General features: G+C 44.1%; 1 protein-coding gene across 4 annotated transcripts in view; it reads left to right on the top strand.

Moving 5' to 3' along the window:
• The window catches only part of MACROD2 (mono-ADP ribosylhydrolase 2), an 893,215-nt gene that overhangs the window by 848,698 nt on the left and 18,134 nt on the right, over nucleotides 1-26,383 (top strand). For 3 of the 4 annotated variants that reach the window (XM_063327858.1, XM_063327857.1, XM_063327856.1), the window contains exons 14-16: nucleotides 653-730; nucleotides 1,346-1,420; nucleotides 2,037-2,126. In XM_063327858.1, the coding sequence (XP_063183928.1) occupies nucleotides 653-730; nucleotides 1,346-1,420; nucleotides 2,037-2,126 (243 nt within the window). The remainder of the gene's footprint in view (nucleotides 1-652; nucleotides 731-1,345; nucleotides 1,421-2,036; nucleotides 2,127-26,383) is intronic. The other variant, XM_063327859.1, reaches the window with a different exon arrangement.

Raw genomic sequence — 26,383 nt, forward strand, 5'->3', positions numbered from 1 at the left:
CTGTATTTCTGAAGACTGCAGATGGCATAGCCATTGGACTTCCATCATCTGATTTAAACCTCACTGTGCCACTGGTTCAGATTACGGCTTTGGGCAGTTCGTTCTGATGGTCTGCCCCAAAAGGAAAGGCAGTCTTGGCCGCGATAATGACCTTGGGAGTTCCGACATCAAGTGAAATAAGGCTAGGATTTGCACTGGGATTTATAGGATTTAATGTTTGTCAAGCTTGTGGAAATCCAACCATGAAAAGCGTTGTTCTAAACAAATAAGAAACCACTTTATTTATCAAGTGCTGTGGTTCGTGCTATTTCTCATAGCTTTGTGCCACTCCATTCATTAGAAATAGAATTCTTGGTAGCATTGCTGATTATTCCTACACGTCCTTTCTTGCCAGCTCCTTCTTTAAGGTTTGTACTGCAGGCAAAAAACTGCTCGGTAAGTGTACACGTTCTGAAATCAATTTGAATAACTGAAGCCCGTGAGTATACTTTTGTAGTATATAAGACTGTGGTTAATCAGATAGAAAATCTGTCAGCGGATCACAATGCCAAATGTGAAGCTAGCACCTAAGGGTCTGAAGAAACTACCAGACTTTTCCAGCATGAACAACCGCTGCAGGGTTGGTTGGTTTGTTTGTTTGCTGTTTCCTCAGATTCCCTGAAAGACTCCAAAGGTGCACGGGAGAGTGACCCGGTGCAGCCTGTGGGGTGTGAACAAGATCAAGCCCAAGGTAAAGTTTCGTATCAAAATTCTTTGAGAGGGAGATAATGAACCAGTTGGGAACCTTAGTTCTTCCAGTTTCAGCATCCAGTGGGTTTCAGCCTGATCTCTGCCACCTGAAGAAAATGCTGTCGGCTAGGAGAGGTCGTGTGCCAACCCGTTGTGGTGCGGTAATCTCTGGTGTTGCTGGAAAAGACACGTGTCTCCAAATACTTGGGTTTAACCATATTGATCCCAGGTGCAGGGCATTGTTATTATTGTCCTTCTTGGTGGTTGTTGTTGTTCTAGAAGCCTGTGGGGCGATTCTGTTCCTTCTGCTGAACTGACTGTCAAGTGCGAGCGTTTTGCAATGGCTCCTGTGAGAAACAGTGTGTCAAGGCTGAGCTACAAAAGAAGAGGGGGGGGAAAGTAATCCAGCGTCAGTTCTGATGAGCTGTTTAACATACTTAATGCTTAGAGTTTAAGTGATATTTTCATATATAAAATAAGTCCCAACGTTGTTCGTTTAAGAGAAAAAGAAGCTGTACTTTTCTGAAAAATACGGTGCTATATGTGTCCTGTTTGGATGGACTTGCCTGCGCGCCGCCATCAAGCTGATGCCATTGTCAATTTGTCACGTTAACAGGACAACAGGATGTTTCTGCAGAGGAGGAGATGAAGACTGGGGCAGACTCCCAAAGCTCCTGCATGGAAATAGAAGGTACTGCATGCGCCTTGAAACCAAAGAGCAAGATTAACAGGCAAAACCACTAGTTATTGCTCGGATATTATCAGTAGTGTTTAAGTTCCCTTTCTTTCTCCGTGCCTACTAACCTAAATCTGTGGAGACGGATCTCCTTATGGTAACTCTGAATTCAGCCCTGAGCAGGGGAGTGTCTATGGATTCTCAGTGATAAAAGCTGACTTTTTAATGACTGAGGCTGTTGGAGAAAGAAGCGAACGTTACATTTCTTATTGCTAATGACAAGCACTTCAGCTTTGTATGTTTGGAGCACTGAATGCTCGGCCCCCCGTCCAGCAAAACACGCATGTGTACGTGTGTGTCTGGGCTTGTGACGAGTCCCGGTGAAGGCCCATGCTTGGAGCTAGGCACACGTGCAAAATCCCAGAAAGCTCAGCATCTTGGAGGATCAAGGCCTTGCTCTCAACTGCAGCCCCTTGGATTTCCCTGTATCTCTTTTGTATCTCTGCTCTTGGGGAAGAGGATCCTTTTCCTCTGCCGGTGTTTTTAATGGTAATCTCTAGCGTATGTTGATCCTTTTATGTCTGTCCTGAAAAGCCTTACTGTTCATCTTCTTTTTATCAAATTTATTCAGAGCCGTTGGTGAACCAAGAAGACATGACGCAAGTTGAGATACCTTTGATTTGTGGTGCAGAGGAAAAAGAAGAAGGAAAAGAAGAAGGAGGTGAGGCTCCTTATAAAATAGATTGAGCCAGAGAATTCTGCTGGGCTTATGTTCTCCTTTTGTATTGTGAGGAAACGTGGAAAGAGCACATAAAAGCTTTCGGTGGGATTTTTTCCCCTAAGAAAAATCCTTTTTTGCCTATACGTGAGTGTTGTTTTGATATATTGGACTTGGATTTACATAGGAAAATAAGTGCAAAAAAGTGCACACTCAGGTTCTAAAGTGACTTTAAAATAAACACTTCTCATTGTTGCTTTTCTGCATTAAAGTGCATAAGGCTGATTAAACAACTAATTTATGTCCATTTAAGTACCCTCTTGATCATGTTCGCTAGAAGCATTGAGAGTATTTACAATAAATGGGTATGATAATTATTTGTGAGGTCATTAATAGAGATTTAACTAGTAATTAAATAAAACTAGCAATTGTAATAAAGAAACCAATATTTGGAGCAGGAACACAGAGTCTTCCTGAAGCAAAGTATTTAAATCCTTTGTAATGCTTTTGCAAAGAAACGTAGAAGTTTAATTTTAAGTGTTGGACACTTCTGGGAACCCGGCATTCAGCTCAGCCTTTGTAACAGGCACGTGGTAATATAAAAAATAACATTTTATGTAAATAATTGTCTAATTGTAAAGTAGCTGCAAGTTAACAATTATATGGTCATTTGTAGAACACAGGGATGAATTCTACAGTTCCAAATTAAAATGCAGACATGATTTTTATTGAAAATTCAGGTCAATACTAACTGTGTTGTCCTAATTATGAACTCCTTTTCCCAGCCACATTGACACCAACTTAATTGCACACCTGTGTTAGTAATATTGACACTTTTCTTCACTGGAAACCCAGGTTAATAGAACCTCTTTGTTCATATACAGCTAAACAACATTTCCTCTCTCCTTTTTTTTTTTCTTTTTAATCGCCTATCCAGGTTGAGACTAATCATATCTCTTGATTATCAGTCATATTAATGGTGTCGGTTTTGTACTTTATTACTGATGGTGAAAATAGAATTGATATAATCCTTACTTCAAATCCAGGTGAATGGTATTGCGCTACCTCAGTTGCAAATCCAGGTTGTGTAATACCAGCTCGTTCTGATTGCAAATACCAAAGTAGTTATGTTAATTTCCTCCTAATAGAAATTATTTACATTTTATTTTATGCCTCATCAAAAGCAAGTTGGACAAAATGTACTTTCATTATTTGTACATTTCCTTCTCTTTAATACTTCAGTGTCCCCTACAGCTAGTCGCTGTCATTTAGTTCTCCGTGGAGAGATTATATTTCACCATCTGTTCTACCTGCTATTAAAATAAGTAACATTAAGGAAAAGAAGGAAATGTCAGAAAAGGGTTGTTCTTGGAACTTATCCTTTTCCTGTCCCTGATTTAAAAGGTTCAAGTACTAAGTAAAAGGTTCTTTCCAAACATTTTGGAATGTGTTCCTACTTGGGGGCTCAGGTACTGCTCCTGTGCAGGATTCGTCTGATCCAAAGCTCGTTGAAGTCCAGAGAAGGATTCTCATTGATTTAAGTGAGCTTTTGGTCAGTTCCGTGATAAGAAGAGATGATGTGTTTCGTCTACATGCGGGATAACAGCACATTAGGTAATTGCATAGATATTCTGTTTAGCTGCCGCTTCTGAACATACTGTCTTTGGGTCAGGGAAAGTAAATGAGTGCTTTTTCAGGGTTATGAGAAGGGAAGGAAATGAAAGCTTTCCCTTGCTTATTTTCATTCTTATGGGTATAAGAACATGTAGAGCACCCTCAGTGCTCGTCTTGCTAGATGCTTCCAGTTCTGGTGGGCGCATACCCTGACGTGAATTTTGAAAGTTCACCACAAGGTGAGGTGGATCTGGACACAGAGAGGTAAAAAAATACAATCAGCTGAAGTTCAGGCTGATAAAATAAGATATATTCTCCTCTTAATGGGAAGAGATTGCCTGGCATAGTTTTAATATGTAACATTATTTCACGTAGCCCAAGTGCTAGCTCATAAACTGATTCAGTTAAATAGTTTTCCAGCAGCATCCACAGTAAATTTGACATACGATGAAATGGCATATTTTGGTCTAAGACCACGTGAAAAAAAGCTTCCATGGAGCTGCTAGTCTCAGTAAATAGAAATACAAGGATCTTAAGTGGTTTTGACCTGTACCGGATCTAGATGCATAGCCAAACGTAGCAGCTATACTGCAAACTACCTGGTCTTTCTGTTGTATATCGGATACTCTTTTTGTGTTACCAAGCTTATCCCGGAGCAAAGGGTAGCACGTAGCCGCCTCTTCCCTCCCTCTCTCTCTCACCGGGAGCCATTTGATTAATGGGAGTCATCTGCGACCTGTGCCGTTCCCAGCTCTGGAGCTGTGGAAGCCACTAAAAGGCCAACAAAGATCGAAGTCCCTTTTCCAACCTAAAGCTAGATTTCTGCTTAGTTACTGATTGTGGCTTTGAAGCGTGCTAGGAATTCTTTCAGTGATCTGTTTTTCCGTGGAACAGTGACTATTTGTTGTTAATTTTGAGATTGCAAACCTCTGTCAATCCGTAGGTAAGCTTCTCATTTAATTGTGCAAGTTTTACTACCCGCTCATCGATGTGTTTGGAGGGATTTTAGGGCTTGCAGGGTCCTTTCTGTGTAGCTCATTTGGCTTCGTAGCTCCAGGTTCATGCCGAAGTGCGTATTACCAAGGAGTCATGGATCCTGGCACTTTTGAGGTTCTGGGGCACTGGGAGCCCAGAGGAACGAAGGGAACGAAGAATCAAAGTCTTGGCAGTCTCACTACTGTTTTCCATTGCCAACAGTAAGAAACAAGCCAGATTACCCTGAAGAATTTAACAATGTAAGGCACTGTGTGTGTTTCATAAAAAACCTGCTGTTGCTTTTTTCCAAAATCAGTAATAAAATACAGCATGTGCCAATTTATTCCCTTTTTTCCCCTACCGTAACTTAAAGTTATATATTACCAGGGAGCAACTGAAGAAAAAAGACAAACTAAGATGCTTTTTAATTTTTTTCCCAGCTACTATAATGCACTCATTCTAGTTCACAAAAGAATAATGAAAATCTATGTTTCTTATAAGATTAGGGAATATTCTCAAATCCCTTTATTAAAAAGCAGAGCAAGGGGTGATCACTGCCCTATTTGCTGATTAGGTAAGTGTACACGCTTTTAATAGCCCAGTCGGCAGTCCCTTTATACGTACACTTGGACGTAGTCCTGTCGTATTGTAATGACCGTGTATTCAGCATTTAGTTGTAGTTTTAATCAGGACAGTTTTTCCACAACACGATTTGCAGCACATGGAAATAAAACCCATGTTTATTTGTGTGAATAGGTAGCCATTTCCTCTTCTGCGCCTGCTTTCCCCTCTCTCTTCTTGTTTCCCACTTCTTACTATCTCCCTTCGTAGAGGCATTAGGTGCGATGATTTCCCTCATTCATCATCTCTGAAAGTTGCTTAACTTTTTGGAGGATAGGATTTCTGTGGGAGCACTGGAATAGGAGCAGAAGTAGCCATTACTTCTGTGTTGGCTCTATTCTGTATTCGGGCTAAAATATTTTGTCTTCTCGTGCTGTTTGGAACACAATTAGAGCTTGACCTGAGATGTTTCTCCACCCTTAGAGTGGTTGGGTAGCATCCTTCCTAGGCAGAGGGCATGTTCATTTTCCATTGGACAAGTCCAGAAATGCAGAAGCGGGTTATTGCTGAAGCACAATCAAGGAGCAAAATGCTATAATTAACACCTAATGAAAGGATATTGAAGTGTCCAGGGATTTAGCTTGGAGCAGGACACAGCCCTTACAGTTGGTATTTCCGTGCAGTTGCATCTTAGCCTGTTTGAATGCCGTGTTTAGGGGACTGTATCGACTGTCTTTTTTTTCTGTATGAACCATGCAATGTTCAGGCAGGTTTGGGAACAGGCTGGGGCAGGTTTCGTGGTTTAAATCATTTGCAGTATTGTGTGATTTCCTTTGCCCATCTTCTGGTCAGTGCCTGTTTACTGTAAATTTGAATTCTGTCTCATTTTTATTTTAGCTAAGCCCAGTTCTGCTTAACAGTCTTTGTTACCTGAGTAGCTATGTAACTCTGTAGCCATCATTTCATCCATTCTTCGCTTCGACAGCTGGATTTTCAGGTCATTTGCCCATCTGTACTTCAGCAAGAGAGATAATTTTATGGCATAATCTTGGAGGGAATTAAATATTCCAAAACTTGGAGGAAAAGAGCTCTCAATTTTTTATAGTTTCAGTCTCAGGCGTTTATAGGATTTTACATGCATTGGTACAGCCATAAATAATGTCAAAATAATGACTTTCTTGCATATGACATTGTGGCTGTAGAGAAACGAAATTCTTCTTGAGAAAGATCTTTTCAGACAAACCTGACATCTTTATTCTTGAGTCATGGCAATTGTAACTACCTTATATGTCTTAACCAAACTTCTTTTCAGCTTCAAGTGGAAATGGATGAGATGTTTTGGGGGGGGGGGGGGAAGACATTTTAAAAATCTTCCTTATCTGTCCTTAAAAAGATACTTTCTTTTTCTTTGGAAATAAAAGAATACAGAGATATTTTGGAGTGTTGTGGCTTCTGAAGACCTAGTATAAAGGCTCCAACTTCTTTTGTTCAGTTGCCCAAAAAAGAAAGGAATAAATATCCCACATCAAAATACAGTGTGTTTGGTCTTTGATAACAATCCGTACTGAATGGGTCAGATGACATTTTTTGGGCTGTTACGGTCTAGTCTGGCTCCTGCCCCTAAATATGAAATGTATCTTTAAAATCTGCTTCTGACAGGTATTGATATTTGGCAAAGGAAAAAAAAAAAAAAAAGGTGCACCTTTTGGACCTTTTGCAGAAATGCTGGAAGTGCGGTGGTACTAGAAAATTGCGAAAGGATATTCAAACTCAAAACGTCTCAAGCTCGAAGCTACGCAGAGGGGTGGACTGTTGCAAAGCAAGTAGCTGGAAGTAGTTGGAGGTACAGAGTAACAAGATGATCACTGCAAAGCCAAAAAGTGCCTTTATCCAAGGGATACCTTTTAGGTTTTAAGAAGCCTCGTTTTACGTGCTTTTATTTTCTCGAGAACTTCATGAAACTTGGATGAACTTGCAGCTGCGATATCAGCCAGATGAGGAGCTTTTGCAACCAAATTCTGCTTGCCAGCCTGCTGTGGTGGATCTGTGGTGGTCCAAGTGCTGTTCAGTCTATATCTCCCGGTGCAAAGCACTTTGCTCTTCTGAAGGTATCGTAGCTGTGGCAGAAAAGTATGTCCAGGTAATCTCTATGCCTTGTGAACATAGCAAAGGCCGTAACTGTAGGCAGGGAAAAGAAACATTTTAGCCTAGCAAAAGCTTACTTTTGGAAGGGGAGGCAGCATTTTTTTCAGAGTTTGCAAACAGCATGTTGAATTTAATGAACGCACTTAAAATGTCCTGCGTAGGTATGGAATTGGGGTAGCTTTGTTAAAAGCTGAATATGGGTGAGGCTGACCTGCCTGTGAGTGGCTCTGTGCCCTTCTGTGCTCCACTTCCATGCTGCAGCTTGCGGAAGAGGAGCGGGTTTTTTGGTCCCAGTGCCTGTGGTTACGTTTTTGGTGGCTTTGTCAGTTCTGAAGTGGGAGGTCTCCAGGCTCTTATATCAGCAGAGGGTAGCACCTATCAGCAGTCGCTTCGCTGGCGGCGAAGGATCAGCAAGATTATTAGGAGGCAGCATCGCTTCTGTGGACCAGCGTAGCTGATCCACATCCCCTTGCGGGTTGTCATGAGCAGTGGTATGCACCAGCAGGACCGTGGAGGTGATGAGGATCATTCACTTTCTAAGCACGGGCCGGTGCAGAAGTCATACCACAATCAGGCAGCACATAGCTGCCCAAAACGATGTTCCTCCCCGGCTCTGAGAGACGCGGCAAATGGATTGCAGACCCCCTGCAGGCCTTCCCTAAGGGTGCTGCCCGGGCCGTGCTGAGCAGCACTGTGCCTTGGCAGGACGGGGCGGTTATTATACTGTCAGTAGTCTGCTCCAGATATTGATTTCGATCTCCTGGGGGAAAAAAAGTCATCTTTTTTTTCCTGACACAGAAGGAATCTGTTTCTTTTCCTTACTCTCCATATATCAGATTCTAGCCTGAATGTATGTAAAGACTAGATGGTGCAAGATCAATTTTAAGTTTTAATTATTTTTCATTTGTATTTCAATGACAAACGATATATTTTTTTCTGTGTGCTTAAAAAGTAGAAAATGTAAGGAATTTTTCAGCTTAGACATTTTGTCTGCTGTCACAGTCACTTTATGTTCTCAGGCTTGATGGTAGGGTACAAGACAAAAAGCCAAAAGCAAAGAAAAAAAGAAACAAGAAAAAGGCATACTTTAACAATGATAGTGTTTAAGGTTTATTGTGTGTATTTGATTGCTTTCTTCATTTCATTTTCAGTAAGCAGAATAGAAATACTATTATGAATTGGCAATTTTTATTTCATTTAAAAATATCATGTCTTTGTTCTTGCTGAAAGTGTTGACAATGCAGCCTTTGTTTAGTTTAATTAACTCATGTTACAGTACTGAATTGAAACACACGCAGCATTAAATCAAGTAAAATAATTTTTAGAACTCTTCTCCATATCTAGAAAATAAAAAGAAATAAAAAAAAATTAATTCCTCTGAGAAGCTGGAGGAGAAACTGGATATTTTTAATGGGATATTTTGAAGTGCCGTTTTCATTTTTATTTTCCATGGCAGGAATGCCAAAAAATATAAAGTCATGAAACCCGACTGAAAAGCAGATGCTATGAAGTCATTCTGAGTCCTCATATATTTATAATAGTATTACATGATGTTACGTGTTTTGTACTTGTGAGCTACAAGGCTTAAAGAGCTTTAAGATACCGATAGCGCCCTTTTAGCATATGAAAACTGGAAAGATAATGGAATCCATATTTCATCTGGTGGTGTCCAAGTCTACTAGGCTTTGGTTTGAGCTCAAATCTCCAGAGTGACAGCGGTGCCTTGTGCGAAGGAATCACGTATCTCTCTGAACTCATCTCAAATAGCACCCAAGGAATAAGTGAAAGGAATATGGGAGAGACACTGACATCTTAGAAACTTTTTCCTGTAACATATTGAAAAAGTAGGGCTCGCTGGCCAAGGACTGCACTGTTACAGATGGCATCATAGTTAACAGTATATCTGGAAATTAGCTTTAGCACCTCCAGACAAACGGCACCATTTTTAAATATACTATACAGCTACGGAGGCGTCCGAACAGTGGGATTAACTCCTGTTTGTGACAGCGAGAACTTGGGTCTTAAATTAGAATAGGTCCAGCAGACCAGTGGAGTGCAGGGAGCTACACAAGGAAAGAATTTGATCCCTTGTGGACAAATTTTGTGTTCTTGTGCCCTGTCTGCTACAAAAGGAGGCTTCATTTTGGTACGCACTGATTAATTTTGGAGTCTTACCTCCTGTAATAAAGTGTGTTTATGATGGCATACGCACAGATCCAACCGAGCTGGCTCTGGGAACTGGAAATTCTGTGCTCTCCCTTGTTTACGTTGTGTACGGATGTACCACGCTGCCTGGCTTGTTGCATTATTTTATAGCTATTTCATAAAAGCAAATGGCCACACACTTAGGGCAGCAGGGGAAGAAACTGCACTTAGCCAGTGATTTTTGTGGAATCGCACGCGAGTGGAGTGCGGTCGTAACTAAGTGTGGAAAAAAAACCACAAGCATTGGGAGTGGGGAGGGAACGTTTTGGAAGACCTGTCTTTTATTTCAAGTACAGAACAGGAAGGAATTCAAAGCAAGCAGCATATGTCCTAGGATCAGAAGATTCCCTCGCTTGTTCTTCTAGGGGAGCGGGAAAACAACATTGTTGCTTTGCCATCAGTAGCTTTATTGCCGTAGTTGTGCCCAATGGTGTGGGTGAGTAGTTAACCTTGTTTTCATATGAGAAGGGCGGCATTTACTCACTCTGCATGCTATCAGGGGGGTCAGGAGGCACACTTTTTGATTCAGCTCTGCTCTGTGCATCCCCTCGGTGTTGGCTCTGCTGGGGGGGTACAGTTGCTCTTGGCACCTGGGGAGGAAGGCCAGTGCTGTACAAGGAGGCACTGTTACACACGGAGGGGGAAGATGTGTCTACAGCTTGTAAAGCGGAGGTTGCCTTGAATAGGGCATGACCCCGACTGAGATTAAATCTGCTTCTCACTACTGCAGACCCTGAGCAGGAAAATTCCCACCCGATCTCATTCAGATCTTCGAAGCATTACCCTTTCCTCATACTTCTGGATCTCCTCTTCCTTTCTTCTGCTTGTTACTCATAATTTTTTGGCACCAAGTTTTCTCTCCCCTCACCTTTCTCTAACGCAGTTGACAGGTGAGTGTTCTCTTGAGCAGATCTTGCCATCTGGAACAGTTCTCCTCCACTTGGTTGGCTTTCATCACATTTCACCTCCAGATTGAGCGTGTGAGGTCACCACCAGTATACCTGGTCCATAGCGTTAGCCCAACAGCCCAAGCTGACGCTGTCTCTAGTCACTGTGAATTGTCTGCCAGGGAGCAAGCTAGCATTTAATATCGCCTCCTACGTCTCTGTGACTGCATCTATATCTTAATCACGCAGTCGTGGTATCTCAGCACATTGGTGCAGCTCTTTGGGACTTCCTGTTATTTAACAAAAAGTTCAGCATCTCCTTTTTGAGGTCTTGCATGACCTTTGGAGCATCCTTTCCTGGAGAATTCTTGTGTTTGTAGCTGCAATTAAACCAGTCCTGCAAAGCAGGTGCTCTGGACCATGCACTTTGGGTTGCCGCTACAGAGAGTCTATAGGCAGCTGCAAAAATACCTGGTTTTGTTTGAGAGATCCAAGAGAAATATGAAGAGTACAGAATAACTTTGTCTTTTACTTGCCCATATACTTACTGGGGTGCTTGTAGTGTTATTGTTCCATACCTGATTGACACTGTTCTTTGCTCAAATGTTTATTAAGGATTTTTCTGCCAGGTTCAGAATTTACTTGTGACTGCTGTCCTGAATTTTAAGATCTTTCTTAAAAAGATCTTTCTGCAGCTAGCAAATATCAACCACAAAACACCCTCTGTTATTGTTTCACTGGCGTAGGGTCTTTCCCCTGAAATGTTGGGACACGTAAGCCTTTTGTCTCATTATTCCCCTTTGCGGATGTGCAGCCTTGTTTGTTTGTTCCCCCATCACTAGTGTGAAGGGCATAGCTCTGCCAGTAATCATAGCTACAGCAGAGGCCAAACCCGCCTTTATTCCATTTACAGCATCCTGTCAAAAAACACTCGATACCTACATTACTTGACAGCCCTTGAAAGACGGCATGTTTACACGTTCAGCATTTTCTCTGTGGAGGAAATAAGCAGTCGCTTACAGGATATACCATTCTTACCTGGATAGAAAATCAGTTGAACCATGTTCTGGATTCTAAGGAGAAAAAGTCAATAATCTTTTCTCCATTGCCCCCTGGTCACGGCTAACAACAGTGTGTAGGTAGGGGGTCAGGGCGGCAAAGACACTGTCTCGGTGGCTGGAAAAAATTGAGCTTCCCAATTTGTGGCCAGATGCTATCATGGTTACAAGGTGTTCCGTCAGTTAAAACGCATTCGCTGGATGTGTTTGTATGATCTGTCAGCCTGAAATGTAGCACAAAAGCGTCAAATGAGCGCAAATGGAGATACCCCAGGTGCTTCAAAATAAGATGTCACAGTGCTGAAAAATCAGTACCTAACTCCAGCAGCTCGATTCAAGGAAATTAAATTGGCTGATTCTTCTAGCTCTCCAGGCAACAGGGAGGATTAGCAGAAAAGCTCACAGACTAAACGGGGAGGTAGTCAGCAGGGCTGTGTCTTAGCATCTCCCCCTCTCTGGGGTGCCGGTACCCGAGTGTGGAGCCTCTGTCAGCCCTAGGACCCAGATGGTCTGGAGAGGATGGAAGACTGAGCAGGACTTGCTCTTTTGAGCGTGCAGCAGCTACGCTTTTGTTTTGCTTATTCCTGAGTGTTGAAAGGGCTCCACAGGTTGGTAGCTCAACGTGCATGGGAAGAATGGAAGGGGCTTTCTCTCACAACTGCCTTGCAGGCATCTCTAGGATGTGAGGGTAAGGATTTGACCCCTTCCAGCATGTAGAGGGAATTGAACTGGGGTTTATTTCCAGCGTCCTCTCATCAGCAGGGTACAAGGGCAATGGTAAGCACTGGCACGGTCCCTCTCCCTCCCTTGGGTGTGGACTCTCATGGCTGCTATAGTTGTGTCTCTGTTCAGTCACTGTCCCTAACTCTTGTTATATCACCTTGCGCTTTCACACAGTGCCTTGGCATGGTCTCTACCAGCACACCCAGTCCGTCCTTTGGATAGCAGGAGCCTCCTCTCTCTGGTGGTTGCATCGGTCTGCAAAGCTGGATCTCCAAGAGAGACCAGCGTTGTGGTCTCTTTTGGAGAGTTGTGGTCTCATTTTCTGGGGCCTCCTTCTTGGGACAGCAGTTATTTTACAGTTCCTCTTATGTGAGTGGAGCTAACAACTCCCACACTGGTCTTGGACTGGCAAAATGGGCATCCTCTGTGGCTTTGTTTGTCTTACCTCGCCGTCTTCCAAAGTAGTAACTGTCCAGTGTGTAGTAAGTAGAGCTATTGTGGTCACTTTATGCAATTGTCATTTTTTTAAATGCCTGTCTCATCATAAACCTGCTTGCACACATAAACCTGAGTCTTGAACTGCACGATCCGCACTGGATGAATCAGTAACCACGTGGTGGTACTGCAGCCCCCCACAGCATCAAGGGCCAGCTGGAGCAGAGCTGCTTTCCAGGTAAGCGTCCAAAAACTTGGGTGCTTTTTTAGCTTCGTTTTGAATCTCCCCGCCCTGCAACAGGGGCAAGTTTCCTTGAAAAAGAAAAGAAAGGAAAAAGTCCTCAAACAATATTTCTAATACTGCCTGCTTCCAGCGTTGCATAGGACGTGGAGAGGAATAGATTTTCGGCGTGCAGTTCTGCTTGCAGATCCAGTTGGCTCTTGAAGTGTGTGAGCGTGAAAAGCAGATGATAAGAAATACGTATATATCTGGTACCTATCTGAAGGAACGCAACTTATCTTAGAAACTGATATATACAGAGATCGCAGAATCTGCTTGTGAAACTGTTCCCTCTGGCGTTACATGCAGCCAATGTTTAACAGTGCTGAATTAAAAGTGTGACAGTTTAAGACACAGGAGCTCTTTCCAAATGAACCTTCAAGGGGAGCCTAGTGGAGAGAAATTCACATTGAGCTTTGGCCGAAGAATAGGGTTAACGCCATTTGTGCTTATCGCGACTGCTGTGGGATGTTTAATGACCACAGGTAGCCAAGGCCTGGCTTGGCCGGTATCTGATCCTGGAGGCAGCAGCGCAGGGCGATGCATCAGATCGCCAGTACCGCTTCCTGCTTTTAATGAGGTCTCCCATCCAAGGATGGATATAGCCTGCTCTGGCGCAGCTTGCGAATCTGGGTGGATCACAGCACACAGCTGAAGTAATTGGAGAAGGATCTGCGTGTGGGAGGGCAGGAAATCAGCTGCACGTATTCGCATCCCGAAGCGAGAGTTAGCGTCACTCTGCTTTTTGGCAGGGGTTTGGTCACAGCTTCTGGTGTCGAAACCAGCTTGCTCCTTGCTATCCTCCACCTGTAGGCAGCCGTCGCCGCATCCAGCTCATCTGAGAGGAGAAGGCAGGGGGGCTCCTCGTTTGGGTCACACCGGCACATTCGCAGCTCATGGCTGACAAAGCCATTTAGAGCGAAGATAGCTCAGATTTTGCTCCGGTGTGCAAAGTTTGCCCTCTGAACGCTGCGATTTTTCTCTAGCCGGTCTTAGAGATGGGAAAACACAGATGAGCCTTAACCAGGCCTGAAGAGGCTGGAGCGCATCAGCTGCTTGCCATATTGATGAAGCACCTGGGGCATTCATTTTGAAACCTAAACGCAGGCTGTTCACCTGTATTGCCAAGTACAACAGAAGCTTCTTTCTGGCTGGCAGGGTGGTATTAATTTAAAGAGAGCACCATCTGCAGGGCCTTGGAGAACAGCAATCAGAGGAGAAAGGTTGCCGGGAAAAGTCTCCTTCTGATCCGGAGGCCTCACCGCCCCCATCTATTACCTATCATTTCTAATTAGCGGACGTATCTTGGGGAAATCTGCTCCGATTCGCTTTCTTACAGATGCTTTTCTTGCTAAGAGCTGTTGTTTTTGCTGAGCCTCCTAAGCTCGTTTCGCGGGCTTTTGCGGGCATTGGGAGCGGTAATGGTCTCAGTGACCTGGTAATTAAAGAAGTCCTGTACCTCCTCGCTGCGGAGAGCTGCCCCTTTGTGTCCTTCTTTTTTCTCTCTGCAGTGCCACTACCAGATGGTTGGAGATTTTTCACCCTTTCAAAAGCATCGTGTTTTTCCCATCTCATCAAACATGTTTCAGCCACGCTTAATTAGCTTAAGGCTTTTCAGCCCTCCTCCCCGCAACCCCGCTCCCCCCCCCCCCCCCCCCCCGATTCACCCCCCAGGAGGTGAGTTAAGGACCTGAACAATTTCAATAAAGAGCTTGGAAAGCAAATCCTTAGAGGCTAGGCATAACTGCAGGGCAATGTAATGTTATTTAGTGCTGGGGACCAGTGGTTTGTTCTTTCTTCTCTCCGTTCCCTTCTGTCTGTCCTCCCCTCCATCCTTCTGTCCATCTTTCCTTTCCCCTTCTTCTCTCTCAGAATATTCAGGGATGCCCCTCGGTTCCTGGCAGTGTTTGCCAACAGCTGATAGCTGGTGGTATTCCGAGGAGGACTGTCGTCGCCCTTAGGTCAGCGGCAGAGGACTGTTCCTTTTAACCTGTTTTAATCTGTTTAGGTCCCCCAGAATAAAAAATGGCAAACATAATTAGCTAACCAGTGCTAGGAGACTGTTGGGTCGGGGCATTTTGGTTTAGGGCGGTTGGGGGTTTTTTGTTTGCTTAATTCCCAGGCTTGTTTGAAACTAGCTTGCGAGCTTTAGTTACAGATCAGAGCAGTTGAGATGAAAGCTTGGTTAATTAACAGAAAAATAAATTTGCATCCTGCTTTGTATTTGACATTGAACAATATTTGTTTCTGCATTGTCACATATGCACTTTTATTATTAATCTCCAAGCTTTAGCTGTATGACTGCAAACAAGATTTAAAAAAAAAAAAACCACAAAACACAAGTCCTTCTCTTCTCCCCTCCCTCCCAATAAAGCACGAGAGCGAGCTGTTTAAGCATGTGAAGCACAGATTTTGTGTGGGATGTCGGATACCTCAGAGGTACCTGTGGACATTTGCCACATAATTGAATTCAGTGTCTTGTGTTTTGCATTTACAGGCAAATGAGAGCACCCAGCCATCAGGTGTTTGTATCACTAGAATTAAATACCTACTAATTTAGCCACTCTGGAGATAAATATTTAGATATAATTAAAATGGCTAGCTGTAAATACACGAAACGGTCCGTGGATGACGGACAAATGTAGGAGGGGGTTTCTTCGCAAACATGGAGGACGTGACCTCAGTTACTGCAGTTTTCTCCCTGACACCTCCCTTCGTATATGTAAAGTATATATAAAGTAGGTGTTGACGGGCACGTGCTGCCCAGAGGAGAGCAGTGCTTTATATATGGCTAGATTGAAATGCTGTTCTTATGCTATTGCAATTTTTGGTATTTTTTAAGCCGTTGAGGGAAATAAAATGGGAAGAGTGTGTCTAAATGAATGCGCAATGTAGTTTTGTGTCACAGCGAAGGCCTGGAACACTGCTACCTCTATTTGAGTAACTCAGGCTGTCGTTAAACAAAGAAGAGTGCAGCTCCCCGGCGTATTGACATTGCTATTTACAGACCATGTGGTAATCTTGGAAGTGCTAACTGGCTTTTTTTAAGAGAGATGCTGCGTTTTTTCTTTTATATTTGTTTTGCACAAAAAGGAATGTTAGTATTTTTATGATGGCTGGTGCTTAGTGGAGCTCCTCTGTGTAAAGATAACAAATGAGTTATGCGACCTGACATTCTCCCTGGGAACGCGCTCAGAACGAAGCGAGCCAGTGGCATTTCAAAGTCTGCTTTTAAAGTAGCTGGTTATATATGCTTTGGTTATCACAATTGCTAGAAAATGCCATTTCTCTGGTATTTTGCACCTTCTCTTAATTGACTGGGAGGTGGAAGAGTCTTTGGGCAAAACCCCAGGACCCAAAGGACGCGTATGCAGAACGAAGCGGCACCACTTGAAGCTGCTCCATGCTTTACTGTATCCCTGTCCTGTCTGATGATAGCTTGAAGTAGTTAAACCTGCTGCGGGCTTTGGAAATGGAGGAGTGAGCTGTAACCCTTTGAGAGCCGCTGCAGCAGGTACGAATTGCCGGGCACACTTCACACCTGCTGTCTTCCTTGTCCTCTCGCTGAGGAGGCATTGCCTGGAGCAGCCGGGGCTCCCCAGTCACTCACTGAGCAGCCCTGGTGCTGCTGCTGTGTGTCCCCACGGCGGGATTAAATCAGAGCTGGGAGGATATGTCCGTAGGGAAGCTGGAGGAAGGGCAGGAGGCCAGTCCAGCCTTGGCTGTGCTCAGCCACGGTGGCCGAGGACACCAGAGAGGCTGCCACCCAGCAGCCCTCAGACCCTTCATGACAAGGTTTGTGCAAGTTCTGTGTTCCTACAAAATACTTTGCCTTTCATCCAACACTATATATCACCAGGAATTTTGTTTTGGCAAGAAGGCAGCTCTTTTTTCCACATTTCACTGGTTTCTAGTTTCCGGAGACTTCACAGTTTTGTTGTTATAAATCATCGCGCACTTAAACTGATTGGCCCGCTAGCAGCCCTTGAAAGACTGTTTGAAATAAAAGCAGCTAAGGATAGAAACCCACCTTTCCCGAGGCCTGATATTCAAATTGCTTTTACGCTACCCTCGGGAGGGGTGGCCTTTGGTTACAAGCTCCGCTCTATCAGCGGAGAGCCGGCTGCGCGTGACCATAACGGTAGCACTCCGAGGACTGAACTTTAATGATGAATGTCACAAAACGCTGCTCCATGGGCTCACTCTGGGGATAGTAATTCTGTGTACAGTACGTGATCTGTGTCACCTGGAGTTCTTATCGTTTCTTTCAGCTATTTGCAGAGTTCTTTCGTATTTGGACTGCGGAAGGAGCTGCATTAATTCAGAGTTAGTAAACCTGAGGAGAGGCAGAACTAAAATGAATCTGAACTTTTAAGCTTGCTAAAGGAAACGTGTCACGAGAGTGAAGAGCTGGTAAACTGAACGTAGCGAGCTTTACTTTGGGTCTATTTTCATTATACTTTCTATTGTACCATAATTGGTACACTATTAAGTCGTCTCTTGGGTTATGAAATACCACTGTATTAAGGAAATGAAACTTGAGTGAAGAGCTTTGCTGGCAGGGGAAATGCAGAAGGATAAGCAGGATCTTTTTAACCATTAGTATTGTTACTACCATCGTTGTTCGTTACTGGCATGTAGCCATGCAGCACAGCTCCTGAACTAGAGCTGATAATATCCTGCAAGGTGCCGTACGCAGTTGTCTCTCCCTCAGGAGTGCACAGCCTAAATTTCATGGCTTTGCACGCTTATCAGCCTACTTGGAGCATCCGTTTCATGGCTTTCCAACGCAGTTGTACTGCTGTCTTATACACGTACCACCTGTGACCAGCAAGCTTCCTCCAGCTCCTGCTGGTTGAAGAATCAGCTCGCTTAGCTCTGCTAGGAATACTTGTTGCATGAATGCCCAATGCACACACGCAGCGGTGCTTTCTGCTAGCTAGTGAAGCACTTCCCTCCTGTTCCTCCCTCCGTGAAAGTTTGTTTTACAAAAGCAAAAAAATACTCATTTTCTTTTAAATTTGGGAGATATTTTACTTTTTTTTTTTTTTTTTAACAGAAATCTGATAGCTTCAGTTCATAAATTTGGCAAGAGCCAGCAATGTTTCTCTGGAATGTTGGGCTTCTCAGGCTGCGTTTGTACAACTCCTTGAAAACATGACACTTCCCCTAAAACTATCTGTTCTTTTAAAAGAAAAAAAAAAAAAGTAATTTGATTCAGGAAAAAGGTTTTGTTAGAAATATTTTGATCAACTCCACATGTGCCTTTCCAGTCGGTTCCCTGTGCAGCAGGACCACCCGCTGCCTGCGGGATGCAGTAGCTGCGGTGGCTTTGGTGCGGTGTTGGGGCTGCTGCCGACTGCCCTGGCCTAAGCCAGGCGCATTCCCAAGCTTTGATGGTGGGAGGCAAAGCAGCCAAAACCTCTGCGAGGTGCCGCATGAAGCGACATGACATGGAGACTTTCCCTCTCCTCCTCCTTCCCTATGCTTAAGGTACGTTTGAGGTTTAGGTGAAGTTTTGTTTTATTCAGCTGTTGCGTTTTTTTTTTTTTTTTGCAAGACCATATTCATTGAACGAGCCTAAAACCTGTGGCTATCGTGTAAAATCAGGCTAGCCTCCATTGTGCAAATTCCTCATGAACTTCACTGCACAATAAGTCCCAGTTAGCTTTGCACAATACTCCCAAATTTCAGCAGGATTTATCAGGCTGAGGCTCAGTGATACCCTGCGCTTAAGAGCCTCGTAAGATTTGCAATCAGGGCTCGGCATTGTCACAGATACTCCGTGTGAATTGAAACAACCCATGAAGGCACGAGGCTTATTTCTCCCCCCACCACCCCAAATAATCTCAACACCTGATAACTGGAAGGCCACAGACTTTTAACTTAAAGCACAGCTCGTGTAGAGACCTCTTTTAGGTGCTTACATCAGAATAACAGGGTAGCTAAGTAGGCAAGGTATTTATCTAGATTTGCTGTGAACTATAAACCCTCTAGGCAAAGACCACCTGTTTTTGATGTTTCGGGCCCTCCCCTTTTCGAGTCTGTGCTATTTAAAATAGATTCTATGTGAAAAGAGCCATGCAAGGTGTTTATTTTCTTTCCTTGCTTTCCTTATATACATAAGAAACACCCTGTGCATAGTTGTGAAAAGAAGTTATTTGAGTCTCCGCACTCTGTCAGATTGATGGTTTTTAGCGCACTGAAGTGTAGTAAAAAATGGAAACTATAAAACAATATAACGTGAATTGTCTAGACTTTTAAACCTCCTAAGGAAATCAAGAGTTATATATATATTTAAAGAAACTCAATAAACCTTGTTTTTAAGATTGCAAAATTTGCTATTGACAAGGCTGAACGTAAACATGGTTCAAGGCCAGTGACTTAATTCTAGATGACACCACTCCTAATCCTTTATGGCTGAATCCTTCAGTTTTATCTGTGACTCTGGCAAAACGTCTGTCAAGGCTGAAGTCACTTGCACCAGGGGATTAGCAATCTTCGCATTCTTTTGAAAGCTTCACTAGTTCCCGTGAAAGTAACAGACGCCGAGGCATTTGTGGAGACTGTGGGCAGCGGCAATCCTTGCACCGGTGTGCAAATTCTTGCAGACCTGTAGCACAGCACACATCTGTAGCCTCTCTTTCTGACCCTCGTGCTAGGTGCTGGCAAAAGCTCTGTGTCGTCCTCCAGCTGCGGGTGCTCACAGGGAGAAGAGGGGAGACGTTGCTGCTGGCTGACCCCAGGGCGGAACCACTATATCAGTTTCTTTCTTCTTTTTACGCCCCGAACAGCTGAAAGCTGTATTATGAAAAGGCTTTGGGCATCTGCAAGTTCGTGAGCGAAGAAGCTCTTCGTTATGAATAAATCATAAAACGTGGTCCAGATCCAGCAGTCCGAAGGAGTTTAGCTTGAGGAAATGCTTTTAACGTGTGCGTATCATGCTCCTTTTGCAGAACAAAAGTCTGCTGCTATCAACTGCTAATACAATTATTCTCTTCTGGCTTAATTGGTAGAGGTCTTGACTTCGGTGCTAAGATCCCAAGTCTAAGCCTTTACGTTTTCTGGCACCCCATGGCAGAGGGATGGCATTACGGAAGGGCTGAGTACTGCAGCGTGCCAGCCTGGGTTTCAGTACTTTTATATGACATGTGGCATTTCCGAGTATCCCACAGCACTGGCCGCTGTATTCTGGCTGACCTACAGGACACCTCGTTGTAAGGAACCCTTCTTAGCCGTCAGCTATTAAGAGGATTTGGGGAGACGTTATAGACTTGCTCAATAGCTTCAAGGAAAATTATAGTTATCTTGTTAGACTCAAGAGTCTGACAGTTTTCATGATAGACACCGGGTTTTTTGGCAGTTCTGTAAATTCTGTTGTGGGAAAAAGAAGGCAAAAGCCATGTTGTTAGTTATAATGTCACCAAGCTTTCTAAGCACGGGTTAGAGAGGTGGTGTCATCCCTAAAGCAGTGAGAATTGGCATTGAATTTTTGGTCCGTGTTTAGGATCCGAAATTACGTGGCCTGATTTTCAAAAATGCTGAGCACATCCCAAACACCTTATGAAGGGAGACTGTTTGAAGCCAGCTGGAGCTGCTGGGCGCTTGGACCTTTTGAAAATCAGGATCTAAACTCTGTTTTAAATTGCTCCTAATGTTAGTCACCTAGTTTTGAAAATACTGACCTGTGCCTGCTGACATCTAGAACAACCTCTGTGTTAAAAGAGAGCGTTTGATGGGGAGAGGGGATATGATCTCCGGTGCTAAAGTAAAAAATCCTGGTCTTTTTGAAAACACATTCTCTGATAAGAAACATATTGAGACAAAATGGAAAGTTCCACCCACCCCCCCACGCCTTTGTTTTTTTCTTAAATACTTTTGTTCAGACTTTGTGTTACGTCGTTTGTATTTTTGACCTCAGGTTTCTATTTGGTGCTTTGAGATACAAAAGGACTTTGAGGAACCTTCAGTAATTTGGAGTGTAGGCGAGGTGATTGAGGAAATAATGTGCTTAAGCTTTCCAAATGAGTTGCTCCAATTTTTACCCAACGTAACGGTAATAGTCCAGTCATAAGCCAGCCTTGGTCTAACTTGCTATTTGTATTTACTTTCTTTTGATTCAAGTAAGTCTCTGATATGTGTGAAATCTAGAGTAAATTTCTCACCCCTTGTTCTTCTGCTTATGAGGTTCCCAGAGTGACCGGTAACAGCAGGATGGACCACTTCAAACACTGGGTACGAGCTCATATAGGGGGAAGTGGTGTTAGAAGCTGTTTGGGAGACAAAAAAGCCCCTAGTGCTTGTCCCCCTACAGCTAGACTGAGCTGTGAATCTGGTAAATCGCTGAACCTGAGTGTCAATGTTGGTAGTGATTAGAGTTGATGAACCTGACCCAGGACTTCTCCAGAGTGATTTGCTGGGGCTCTGATGCACGTTGCTGTCTCTTTGCTTGCCCACGACTAGTGAGTGGGGTCCTGAAGAAGAAAAGTTGTCTCTCTTAAGCGTCCTGCAATCGGAAAGTTGTTCTTGGTGGTGTCCGATACCTATTTTTTTTAGGTAACTTGCAAGAAACAAAGCGGCCTTCCTCTTGTAATTACCACACTCCCCCACCGTGCTCAGGGTCCTTTCCCCAGGCTACAAACCGGAGCCATCTCCACAGCTAGAGACTAAGCCAGGGGCAGCAAGGGGAGTGAGACTTGCTAAAATCAAGAAAAAAAGGGGGGAGGCAAAAAAGGAAAACCAACCAAACCCCCCCTGCATGTTAGGTTACAGGAGAAAGACAGACATGTTCAGCTTAAAGCAAATAAGCCAGATCCCTGTTTTACAAAGCTGAGGTCAGCTGGGAAGAACTCTGGAGCTGTTCGGAGCGGGGAGGATTATGGTTGTTAGTATTCTTTGCATTATGTTATCTAAATGTAAATCCCTGTCTCTGATGTAGCATCCTAGTTAGACCCTAGAGTTTATGAACCAAACAAAGGATGAAATGTGAAGAAGTTGAGAAGAAAAATCTTAGCTCTGTCTTTGTGTAATTCTTACTGAGACCTGATATAAATGGAAGACAAATCAAAGGCAACAATAGCGCCGCGCATTTTATCTCACACCCTGTGATGCATGTTAGTGTTGTTTCCCATTGTGAGCCAGAAAGAACATTTACAATTTTAGAAAACACTATATAATGGCTCTCTGCAAGGAAGAGAAGCAAGTGTATGACTGCCAGTACTGACGCTTGCTTTTTCCTGGCCTGCAAAATTGCTTTTCTGGAAGCTCTGTTGTGGGCAAAATTTTTGTACCCCCCACTGTGCATTTTGAATTTGGCCTTAAAATTTTATCCAAAAAAAATACAGTGAATAAACCTTGCTGCTTTGGTAATCTAAATCCAGTCGTTAGCCTTGCCAGGAAATACCGGCCCAGCCAATCATCGTGTGGCGATACACTCCTGAGGTGCAGATGATAACGCCCAGGCTGGTGGGTGAATTTTTCCTAAAAGCAACCCACGGGAGTCATCCTTTCCGTTGTGCTTTTCAGTGTCTTGCAAACGCTCCTGGCTTCGTGGGAGGAGGTGAGTGGCAGGAGGATGGGTGGGTATTTCGGGTGTTAAACACCAGCTATGCTATCGCCGTCTGGCTCCGCACCTCCCTCACTCCCCAAAATGTCAGTGGTAAAAGCTGACTTTTTAGACATGCCACTGCAATGCGCGGAGAGTGTGATTGGCACCACGGAGCTGAAATGCCTGTGGTGGTAGCTGGCTTGTTCTTTCAGGAGTAGGCAGCATGCGATTCCCTCTGGCAGGGCTGTGATTTGGGGATTTTGGTCCTCTCATGGCTAATTTCCATGTGCTCTGTTCAGAGGAGGATGTGGTAGGGCAGCTGGCCTAGGGCAGCTGAAAGTTAAGACCACCCCTTGCTCTGATGTAGTTCTCTTATTCCTTGGGGGAAGCACCTTACTCCACATCATCGTTGTAAAATTTTGCTCTTATAGTCATCCAGTTATCAGTAGAAATTAAAAGTGGCATCCGCGCTTTAGGAGATAATACAGCGTTTGCAATATGTTTGCTTTCCCTCCCGTTCCTTTGAGGCTGGCTGGTGTTGGCTCGCTCACTGCTGTAGAGGAGGGTGCCAGGCTTCCACCGGAGAAATGGGGGCAGCAATCAGCGTTAATGACATCCTCTGACGGCGAAGGCTGCATGAAATCTCCGGATTTCAGCGATGGCTTCTCTCCACGGGGCGCATGGCACTTCCCAAGCAGAATGGGGAGCATCGCCTTGGGTAACACATCCAGCACCGCCATCTCTCGCTCCCAGCCATTTATTGCTTACTGCCCTTGAATGTAAATATATACACACAAGCGTGCCTCTGTGTGTGTTTTATTTAAACATCTGTTATATTTTGATGCGTCACCATCCAGGTCCGAAACAACAGCCCGGAGAACTGGAACAGATGAGGAGCTCAGTACCAAAATTAGTCCTTTATAGCAGATTTGTGTTTATCGCCATATAGTTAAAGCTGAGCTGTAAAATTTTGGCTTTAATGGAGTCAGAGCAGAGCTCAGTTAAAAAAAAAAAAAGGTACATTTCTTTAATTGGTTTTGAAAAATGATCATTATTGAACATGTGTCTCAGTAAGGGAAAAAGATAACGATAAATATCATCTATAAGGTCTTTGTTATTGAGTACTGCCAATTACCTCTTCTTTTGAAGCAAATGAGTTTCTTATTATGTTCAGCTTGGTTTTAGGAAGATAACAGGTTTCTAAAAATTAAAACGGAATTCTCGGTCAGGGGGTGATGAGCCTTGAGAAATTCAAGTACTCTTTCCAAAACCAGCAAGACTTTTCAGTCGGGTGCGTTGTATCCTCTACCTCTGGTTATCCACGTTTTTATTGAGGTTTGGTTTTTTGGTGTTTGGGGGCTTTTTATTAATTTTTAGTCTTCGTGCTGGCTGTCGTATCTTTGAAAATTACACTGTACCTGTAAGGTCCCATCTATTAGCAGAAGTTTGTTGAACTTCATGTGCCTCTCCTTGTTGTGACTGTTCTGTTTTATTTTAAGCTGCAAAATTCAGGTTGGGGTCTCTGGATAAATAACAGGGAAGAGTTTTTCTCCCACACTGTATATTGTTGCTGCCTTTCAGGTAGATCCGTATAACCCTCCTTATTTACCCTTCTGCTGCTGTTCCCTGCTACTTTGGAGCTCATTCTTCATATACCTGGCAGTAGTCGCCTTGAAAAGGAATGGCACAGGATATTTTCCAGGACTCCTTTGACTCAGGGTCTTTCGGAAGCAGTGACCCCAGAAATAAATGGGTGCAGCCATAAGGGTGAGCAGCCCCGCCTGTATGTTATCAGAAACTCAGGCAAAGTTTGTCCTGTGCCCGTGGCGTGCTTTTTCACCTCATCGTCCTCTCCGCTGTAGCCAGGGAGTGGGGACTTCATAAACCATGAGGGTGCTTGTCTGAAAGGAACTTTTCTAACTTCCAGTTCTCAGGCAATTCGCTATTTGTGTCCTCTCAAATTCTCACCCTCTCCCTCCCCACCTTTTCCTTATAATTTATTTCATAAATACAGTTTCTCTTCACTCCCCAGCACCCCCTTAGTCTTGTGCAGCTGCTCAGGGCTGACGACTGGCATGGTCTCTTCTGTTCGGAGCAGCTCCTTTGGAGGGGAACGGAAAGTTCGTTTCCATTTCCTGGAATAAATAGTGTGGCGTTCTGACAAATCTGGCCTATTTAGGAGATCCAGGACCTCTTTGCTTTCACAGTCTATTGCTTTGCTGCGGTTGCTTCGAGATTGTTTGAAACGCTCAGAAAATACAGCGAATGCAAGATTGAAATGGAATAGGGGCATATAGGATGTGCCGATGGAAAATCCAGCGGCAGCACGAGCTATTAAATTGTTCGTGATGGAGGGGAAAGCAAGGCCTCTTAAAGCCGTTGGGCTTCCGGATTGGGTCCTCAAAATTAACGACCGAATGCTCACCCCAGATTAGTGGTGCAGAGAGGAATTAAACTTGCCGTATGAGGACAGCTGGAGACAGACTCGGTACGCGATAATGAGCATGGTGCGTGTGCGGAGAAAGCAATGCTGTGGTGGGAGGGGAGGTGCCGGTATCATTCTGGCAGCCGGCGGTCGTTCAGCAGGCTTGCTCCCATGGCCGTGAAATCAGAAAAACATTTTTGAATATCCAACATCGTTCCCCCTGGTGAAAGCTGAGCCTTTGGAGACCTGGGCGTTTCCTGTGGGTCCTCCCGTGCTGTAGCACCTCACCCCTACACGGCTTTTTAGGGTTAGGAAGCCAGTGATCGGGAACTGAACCAATTCACTTCAGAGTTTCATAAGTGGTTGAAGGTGGCAGGGGAAAATGACAGAACGGGAAAGAAAGGTAAATAGTCAGGCCATTTCTATTCATTCAGAAACCTTTCACTTCTCATAATACCACTGAGTATGCTATCTGCCTTATTTGTAAGCAGGGAAATGGAGCACAAGGGTTTTGGAAGCCATTCAGGACAGGTGGTCTACTAGCCTGAATACAACCCAGCAAGGTTTTAGTTGTGTTAACAGCCCGCGATTGAGGAACGTGATGAAAGCTTCTTGGTGCTCCACTTCAGCTGTTCCGTGCTGCAGGCTCTTTCTCTGATGAGAGGTTTCACAGAAAGAGTGTCTGGAAAGCAGCACCGTGGCCTCTTACGCAGCTAAGGCTTTTTCAGAATGAAAAAATTCAAACCCAGCTTTCCTTAAAACGATATGCCCTCGTATTCATCAAGAGCCTGCTGCGTTGCAGGTTTATCCTGTTGTTACAGAGAGACAAAAGATACAAAGAGCTCCTGATGGGCATTAGCGATTTTAGAGGCGCCCAATTTGTATGGGTCTTATGGACAATATTGCTGAGAGACAATCCTCACTGCGCTCCCGTTCCCACCTTTAGGGAAAAGGAGGCATAATGAGATTTACTAACAGTGTGTTTAATAAAGGGCTGGAAGGGGATAGGGATAAGCGGATCTTAGACACTTTTAAATCGCGTTAAAAAAAAAATTGCGGTTCAGCTTGAGCTGGAAATAACAGTGGCTGGAAGCAGTGCGATGCCTTTAGGTACAGTTGCGTGCACAAACACAGAGCGCTGAGATGATGGGCCCTACACTGGAGGGCCAGGGAGCTTCATTGCACTGGGTTACTCTGGGAGACAAAGCCAAAATGCCAAAAGGGAGGGTAAACACTGCGTTTAATGATGAAAGGGCTGCGATGTGAAGCCTGACAGCCCACGTGTGGCATTAAGAAACGATGCTCAGCGCCTTCAGAAGCTCAGCTAAGCCAGCGTCCCGGCCAGCACGCTCTCCTCTGAAATCTACATCCTTGGGTTTTCTTTTCATCTCTCTGGTGACGAATT

The sequence above is a fragment of the Chroicocephalus ridibundus genome, chromosome 3 (assembly GCF_963924245.1).
Source record: "Chroicocephalus ridibundus chromosome 3, bChrRid1.1, whole genome shotgun sequence".
Classification (NCBI taxonomy): Eukaryota; Metazoa; Chordata; class Aves; order Charadriiformes; family Laridae; genus Chroicocephalus; species Chroicocephalus ridibundus.